We start from the raw sequence: 8,836 nt of genomic DNA, 5'->3' as shown, positions 1-8,836 counted from the left end.
TAGTGCATTTACAGATTGAATGGAATAAGCACAACAATCCAATTGAACCACTGACAAAATGTTGCAACTTGCTGCTAACAAGTGTTAAAGCAACTTCTTCGCTGCCATAAGAGAACGCAAAATCATATTCTGTAAAATGTGAAACTTTGGTTTTATCATATGCCAAAGTTAATTTGATTATTTTTGGGATCCTTTCCTTCCCCATCAAGAATTCCAACTTCTAATTAAAATATTGTCTATCCACTTGAGCTATTAAACTATGAAAATTAGGTAAACAACTTCCTTATCTGAATGCTGAACTATATATATGTATGTGCACATAAATTCATAAACACTAACCCAATTTTGTGCCCTCTCTATTGATACTTAATTACTATTATATTTTTTCGGTCACGTGCAACTTTTCGAATATAATTAATGTCTAAAGGGGGAAAAAAGATAATAACTTGGCAGTGGCATACGAGGAAACAAATATCCACCTATCAACATATCTCCTAGAAGAAATTGGCTATCTCTGTTTCTTTGGTTTACGGTTGTTAATGCTCTCGTGAAAATATGGTTTTTAGATAAGACCTTTCACTTTAACTCTTTCAGTAACGTGACTACAATGAGATAAAATGAAATCTTCCACGTATTGACTCAATCAAGCTATAGATCGATCATGCAGTCTAGGAAAATATTTATCTTCTACTTTACTTCTCTTTCAGTTAGAAAAAGACAAGGCTGAATAATAATGGAGAAGAGGCAGCAGGCTGCACTAAAATGATGAACCTGTTTTGTGTACGTGCACACAGGAAAGACATGAGAGACAATCACGTGAAGCTGGTCCACCCCCATAGATGATCCATGATCCAGAATACACTTAAAACTACAACTCACAACACATGTCTGTGCACTTAAAGCACTGTGTAAATATTTTCACAAAACCAGTCATATCACATTTGCTTTCCAAAAGGGCAGGATTGAGTGGACATTTTTTTTTTAAATTTTCATAATGTTTTCTAACTTAATAATGTTTAATAATATATTAAATTAATACTATAATTTAATATTTTTTATAACTATTACGTAACTGTTTTAGTTTAAATTTTTTAAAAAAATTATCTTCCATTTCATTTTCCTCCAAAACTTCATTTTGTATTTTAAGAACGTAGTAGAAACAAATATCCACACTAATGCTAAACACCATATGGCGCGCAAAAGAGAGGGAAAGAAAGAAACAATAGATGCAAAGATACGTGCTAATCCAGTGTAAAAAAGTGAAGACAAAGAAAAGGGAATGAAAGATAAAGGGAAAGAAGAAGAAAAAAAAAAAGAAAAAGGAAAACATCACATATTATTTAGCCACAAAGTTATAAAGAATTCACGTGACTGAAAGAAATCCTATGTCTTTTTTTACTTTAATTAATATTTATTTTTAGGGGTTACATCTACATTCTCCATCTCATCACGCATTAAACGAGGATGAGACAGGTGTCGGGTTTAGGCAAGGAATTCATTCAACTCACAGATGTTAGTAAGATGTACTTTTAGGTATTTTGCAAATAAATGCATGGGCTTCGATTTTTATTTCCAAATGTATGGTTTATGTAAGGGGTGTGTAAAAAAATGGTTCAAACCGAACCGGATTATAATCAAAGTGAAACCGAGTTTATTTTTATTTGAACTAGTTTGAAAAAAAAAATAACTACTATTTTAGAATCCACCTGAATCAATTTTTTTTTATTTAAAAAAATAGTTTAAAAATCAATTCAATTTAGAACAATTTTTTTGAATTAATTAGACTATTTGCTTTGAAATCAGTTAGATTTAATTTTTTTAACAAATCAATTTTTGCGCACCCCTAATGTTAGGGGAGTGTTAAGTGGTCAAACAAAGACTAATCACATGGGAGAACTTCATGTTGGATGATTAGGTTGGTCCATAGGTTGAAACAATACACATATATGCAAAAATAGGTGATTAATTTGGGAGTAAGAATTTTGGAACGAGTCTAAGCAAAGAAATCAAGGTGTGGATTTTTTTTCTTCCTTCGAGACAATCTCTTTGAAGTATAGTTAGACACTAAATATTACGAGCATATCTCTTATTGATAATTTGAACATTATTTTATCACATACCATTATATGTCACACCTTATCCCATATTATTGACCACGAAGGACACTAGAAAATATTGGAGTGAACTTAGTATAAAAAGAGGTGGGAATAACAAATCCCATCAAGTAATGAGTATTGGGCTCCTTTTCCAACAAGCATTATTTGATACCAGGACCAGTTTATCCGTTTGTGCCCAAGACTAAAAAAAGCATAAGGACCTAAAAGAAAATACAAGGAAGAAAACCTACTGAGCAATAGGCATGCTAGAAATGTTCTTGACCAAAAACAAAAGAAAAGAGGCTTATTTGTCACAACAAATACACAAATGGCCTGCAACACAATTACACAAAAATCTAACAAGTCATTTGCGTTTCAATAGGAAATTGTTGATGTTCATTCAAGCAAAAGTGTCGTCCACCATAGCATACCATACTCCATATCTAATGTAATGTAGGTGTAAAAATTATTAATTATGCCGAGAAGCAAATAAAAAGATTATCAGCAAGAAGGCTTAGAGCTTTAGGATTAGAGGGTAAGAAAGCATGGTGGTCAGAACGAGCGAAGGAATGAACGAACACGTACATCATCCAAATATGAGATCAATGTGGGGAGGGTGAACCATACATACATCACATGTGAGACAAGTTATTTTATTATGCTTATTATGTATTAATTTGATCATTTTGATGTTTCAATTAATATGTGTTGATTTTAATTTTACGTCTGGATCACTGCTGAATGACCTATAATAACATACGTAGGCAGTCCCTTAAACTAAATGCAACTCATAAATTTTTCAAGGAAATAAAGTTATAGCTTTGACGTCATTTATAACTTTTGACTTAATTAGTTAGGCTTGATCCAAGAAAGTAAAAGCTAAATAATCGATTTAATTGAAACCTCAAAATATCAAATCGAGTTATATCAAAGTTAATATTATATTTAGACTGATCCAAATTTATTTTTTTAATACTTAAAACCTAATTCAAATTAACAACCTCCCACACGTATAATAAATAAATAGGTAAACACACCCAATGATAGAAACCATGTATTTTTTAAAGAAACCTACAGATGAAGTAGATTTATTATTGACTGTAAAGGTTTGGAACAGGATCCTGTAAAAAAATGGTTTGGTGCAAGATTATTTGAGATCGTATAGATTTTTATACAAAGCTGATTTATGATTTTTTTTTATTTATACTTTAACACTTCGTTTAATTAAGGTGGACCAAAAAAGAAAAAAGAAAAATTTCTTTATATTATTTGTAAAAATTAAAGGAAGAAAATATTGTTTTTCTTTATCTTTTTCATTTGAAGGGGGGAAAATGAGAGAAAAGAAAGTATCATAAATTAAAGACACATATATGCTTTATAAAGAAGCTTGTTTGCAATAATAAATTTTGAAAAAAACATTTTTCCCTCTTCCTTTGGTCACTTTTTTTCTCATGACAGGGAAGGAAAATTTAGGATAAGACTTATGCTCAGAATTTTCTTTTTCAAACTCGAGAAAAAATTAATCTATTTTTTCTTCTATTCGCTCTTTTCTTGGTTTAATTTACATGCAGCTAAATAATTCACGTAAAGGAGAACAAAATTAATAACTTTTTAAGTAGCACGTACTGTGATACTAACAAATTTGTGCAGCTTAAAAATCAGCATGCTTTTTACATATATATAAAATTCCGTTCACACCATACATCTCTGGAAATGCGACATAAACTCGACTTTAAAACATGAAGAAAGAGTCATATGTACATATCATCGTATCGTAATATATAAGATGAAAAGTGAAAGAGGCTAAAAGCACAAAAGTAAATGGTGTAAATTATAAGCAACCTATAGAGAGTCAAAGTTATAAGAGTTTTATGTATTATCATTCTTCTATATATTGTTATATAATGATCACTAGGCTGATTAGTTTATGGATTTTGCTAACATTAATTTTAAAACTAGTTTTTAAGTAAAAGTAAAAGATTTTCATCAAAAATATATTTATTACATTGAAAAATATAAAAAGTATATTGTTAGAGTTGGTGATATGAATAAACTTGACACAGCCTAAAATGATTGCAGTGCAATCAAATTAGTAAAGAAATATTTTTGAGATTTTTTTTGTAGACCTTTATACTTTTGGGCTAGGATTTTATATGCACCAGTATAATAGTGTTGCAATCACTCTTTTGGTAACTCCCTTACCAATTTTTTATATAATGAAATTCCTTTTTTCGTGATTTTTTTTTCTATCAAGAGTTTTCTGCATTAAATATATGTGTTTATTTTTTTTGTTTTGTCTCCATTGTGCATTATTTCTAGTAAGTATAAAAAAATAACTTAATATTAACTTTTAAGTACTGATATTAATAAAACCTTTAATGCAGTAACTTTTGTTTTATATGTTACTACAAATTAAAATATAACTAATTTTGTTTTTAGTCATTATAGATATAAAGAACTTTGTTATTAGTCTCTACTTTTATTTCTCTAACTTTCTACAAAGTATTTAATTTTGTTTATAATTATACGATTACGATGGAGACTTGAACAAGTGACAGTGAATATTGCAGCCTAGTAGGGGTAAAAAGCAAAAAGTTAAAAAATGAAAAAGAAAAAGATTAAGGGAAACATAGTTAATTTTTTTAATTATAAAAAACTAGCCTTTTTAAAAATTAAGCTCAAGAATTTAAGTAACTTATGATTTATCATATCTCTAATATGTTTCTTACACGAGAATTGGTTTGAAGCATCAAGAATTTAGAATAATGAAAACTGTAAAGATTAAGTGAATATATGATTTCGCTTATTTTAAATAAATAATTAAGTATTTGTACCAAGTATCAACTTTTTTTATTTATTTAAAACAAATGAATAATAATTTTATAAACTTAAACATACTAAGGGTGCATTAAGTTGTCAACTTCTTGAATCATAGACTGAATGACAATGTGGGGATTAAATTTAAGTCAATTCATGAATGTCTGAAACTAAATTAAAAACCTTAGCAGTAGAACAACAAAACATAAAATTAAGGAAACGTCAAGGATAAATTTTAAAAATGTTAATTACACACTTGCAAAAAAAAAAAACTTCACAATGAGTAGTGTTATCGAATATTCTTTTCTCTTTTCTTTTTATATTATAAAATGAAGTTATGAGTGATATTATCCATTTAAAAAATAAACCATGGAATGCATTTCATGAACTTAAGCCCGTTGCGCTGAAAAAACGAGGGAAAGCTTGCAAATGAATGACATGATAACATCATAGCATAGGTACTAACTACTACTGAACACGACAATGCCGTGAATATCCGCACATCTTTGTTTGGGCCCAAACTTGAAACTTCGCCGCGTCCTTACGTTGTTGTGCAAGGCAAGGCCACCCTGTCACAACTTTGTTATTTACAAATTTCAACGAGGAGCAACTTTTGTCTATGTTCTATTCTATGCTATATATTAAACTTTAAAACAGTCCCAGTATTCATCCATCCTTTCCAAAACTGAACCTTTTTTATTGTCTGTCATGGGAGAAGAGGTGTCTAGCAAAACCGAACCAGAGCTACACTGTGTGGACTCTGTTCCTGAAGAGCATAATTCCTCTGTTCAGGAAAAAGAATTGGAGAAACCTGAACCTCCAAACGACAAGGTCACTCCTCCTTCTCCAGCTGCTGCTCAAGGTGAGTCTCTCACTCTGTTGATCCTCCAAGGAAAATTAAAATATGAATGGTTTAGTAAGCTTGACAGCAAGAAACTCTGTTGATGCATGCCTTTCTTTTTCTCTTCTGGTTATTCAAATTGTAAAGAACGGAAGATATAGGACTGACCCAGTGGTTGGGGAAGGGTGAAGAGAGAAGGGAGGAGTGAGAGAGGTCGCGGGTTTGAATCCCCATCAACGTTTCTAACAAAAGTATCAAACTAACAAACTAACATTTGTCTATAAAAAATAAAATCAAATGGTAAAAACGGCTTCTTTCTAGTGTTTTCATAAACTCTACTTCGTGGTTATCACGTAGATTGAAAAGCAAAATTGACGATCATGAAACTTTCTCTTTTGTTTCTTTTCTTTCTTGCCTTTTCTCTTTATTTAGACGTGTTTGGTTCCAAGTTAGTAAAAGTTTGAAGAAGAATTTCTTTGATTCAGAAATTGTTTGTTGCATATACTTCTTTTCTTGTTTAGTTAGTTTTTCATTGCATGTTATATATTTCTTTATTATTCGAAACCAAATTCTTCAGTCATCACTTATGTTCACAAAACAGAGGTTCCTCTGTTTCTTTTCTTTTAAACCTGTGATTTTCACTGTTTTGATTTTCTTTTTTACGGTTTCATGTTTGAGTATGTTTTTTGCTTTGTGATTTTGGTTGCCATATAAGCTTTTTTTCCCCTCGGAATCAACTTCAAGATTTCTTTGGTGTTTTCAATCCTACGATAAAGGCGGTTAATTCTTGCTTTCAAGGGACTCGTAACTCTATTTATTTTTCGTGGTAGAGTATTCTAAAGTCTAAAGTTGGAAAACTGAAAAGAACTTGAAGGCTAATTTATTTATTGGCAGATTTTCTATTTCCTTTGATAGTTGGATTAGTTAATGTAGCATTTCTGGTTTAGACTTTTTGAAGCAGTACATATTTACTTCGTGTACTTCTATTGCTTCTATTATATACTTTGATATGTGTGTGGTAATTTAGATAATTAGATTAAACTTCATGTGGCAAAAAAATTAAGGTCACTTACGTTTGGTCTGAGTGTTTATATTCTGTTTTGATTTTTTTAAAATAATTTTTATTTTTAAATTTTCAACATTTAGAAAATATATATCGAGAAGAAAATACTACAAGATACTACCTTAAAAATAAAAGCAGAAAATAGTCAAATCAATCGTCACCTATATTTAATGATCATTTAAGCAACGTGAATGAATTCGACTGATATCTTAGGCAGTATAATTGCTACACTGACATGAATGGAGAAGTATTTGCATTAGGCATGCAAGAATTTGTATACTCTATGCTACTCCTATTCACTTCTCTTTCATGTTTCTCATAGAGGTTGCAGATCATGCTAGTAAAAAGGACACAGAGGAGTCACTTGACAAAGGTCATTCTCTAAAAATCTAGTATAAAATTATTGAATACTCAAGAGATAGGTAATATTTTTTTTATTGTTTCACCAGATGCTATGCTTGCAAGAGTTGTAACAGAGAAAAGGTTGGCTTTAGTTAAAGCATGGGAAGAAAGTGAAAAGACAAAAGCAGAGAACAGGCAAGTGCTCATCTCATAGTTTGTTAAATACCCTAAGAATATAAACCATGTATGTTCTGAGAGCTTTGACACGAGGCTATGTGCTAGAGATTTATAATCTAGAGCTTTGGCTCAGCTAGTTTAGTTGAAAACTTACCCATTTAGTTGGCTGTAATTTTGATCAAGATGAATATGTTTTAGTCTTGTACAAGTGTCAATATTAATTATTATCAATACTGAAAACTGAGTTTGATGAAAGTAAAATTATCATATAGGGCATACAAGAGACTCTCTGCTGTTGGATTTTGGGAGGATAGCAAGAAAGCATCAGTAGAGGCACAACTCAAGAAAATCGAGGTGATCATTTTCTGCATGAACACTGTGATTGTTAGCTAACCGTGACAATTGGCAAGAGAATTAGATCTTCTTTGTAACTAGATTTGTGTTCAATTAATGCATCTACATGACTGGTCTTATAAATTATCACTTATTTGACCTGTATGTTGCTTTAAAAAAATTGCTTTTATCAGGAAAACTTGGAAAAAAAGAAGGCCGAATATGTTGAGAAAATGAAGAATAAAGTTGCTAAAATCCACCTGTTAGCAGAAGAGAAAAGAGCAGTTGTTGAGGCTCAGAAGAGGGAAGAATTTATCGACTTAGAGGAGACAGCTTCAAAGTTTCGTAGCCGTGGAGATACGCCAAGGAGATTCTTTGCATGCTTTAGTGGCTAGGCTTTTACTATCCAAATTCTCACTGGATTGGTTATATGTTTTCACATATACAATTAAATTTTGCTTGGTGTGTTGTTTTTTCCTATATACTATTTAAATCAAATCTCAGCAGTTGATTTGAAGTGCATGGATTTCTGTATAAATAAGTGAAGAAATTGTCTCGACATACTTACATTTTTTTCTCGTTTAACTATAACTATTCTCTTGCCTTCCAAACTTTATCTTTAAATAATTGCATTTAAACATTACACACACACCGGCGGATACACTTTAAGCCTTGTGGAAGCAATTGTTCCCACAAGATCTTTCTTCACTCAATTATATTTAACAATTTCTTTTTCTCCAATAAAAAAAATGGTGATGTCCCCATAAAACATTTAAAAAAATGAATGTAGAAAATTATAAAAGATAAAGAGAGAATAATATTAATTTTAACATTTTATTCTTCCAAGTATAAAGAGAGACTAAGATTAGTTTTAGTCTCTCTAATTTTAAAATGTATCATTTTGAATTCTAAAAATAGTTTAAATAGTGTTTTATAAGTGCTATCTAAACGCTATTAGACAATATTTTCAAATCAAAAGTGACGCATTTTATTAAAATCAAATTTAAAAAAAAATTGGAGAGAATAATTTTTTAAAAAAGGAAACAGATACCTTCAACAAAGAACTCCAGACATGAAAGATCCCTCTTATCTCTTCCATAACATAATTCCAGACTCGTGAACAGGATTTGAGGCTAACTCTAATATTGTTACATAATTTTCAATCAG

At 30.5% G+C, this 8,836-nt stretch overlaps 1 protein-coding gene across 2 annotated transcripts; it reads left to right on the top strand.

The window, feature by feature from the left end:
- The first annotated feature begins 5,355 nt into the window (after positions 1 to 5,355).
- Positions 5,356 to 8,280, top strand: LOC100815301 (remorin 1.4). 2 transcript variants are annotated; one of them, XM_041017197.1, is made up of 5 exons: positions 5,356 to 5,775; positions 7,149 to 7,190; positions 7,267 to 7,354; positions 7,609 to 7,690; positions 7,864 to 8,280. In XM_041017197.1, exons 1-5 carry the CDS (start codon positions 5,622 to 5,624, stop codon positions 8,062 to 8,064), a joined length of 567 nt encoding a protein of 188 aa, XP_040873131.1. In that variant the 5' UTR covers positions 5,356 to 5,621; the 3' UTR covers positions 8,065 to 8,280. The 2 variants fall into 2 exon arrangements, with proteins under 2 accessions (XP_040873131.1, XP_003516694.1); XM_003516646.5 differs by having other exon boundaries at positions 7,140 to 7,190.
- Positions 8,281 to 8,836: the final 556 nt, after the last annotated feature.

This window comes from Glycine max, chromosome 1 (assembly GCF_000004515.6).
Source record: "Glycine max cultivar Williams 82 chromosome 1, Glycine_max_v4.0, whole genome shotgun sequence".
Lineage (NCBI taxonomy): Eukaryota > Viridiplantae > Streptophyta > Magnoliopsida > Fabales > Fabaceae > Glycine > Glycine max.
The sequence above is the reverse complement of the archived record's forward strand: the minus strand, read 5'-3'. Positions and strand labels throughout refer to the sequence as shown.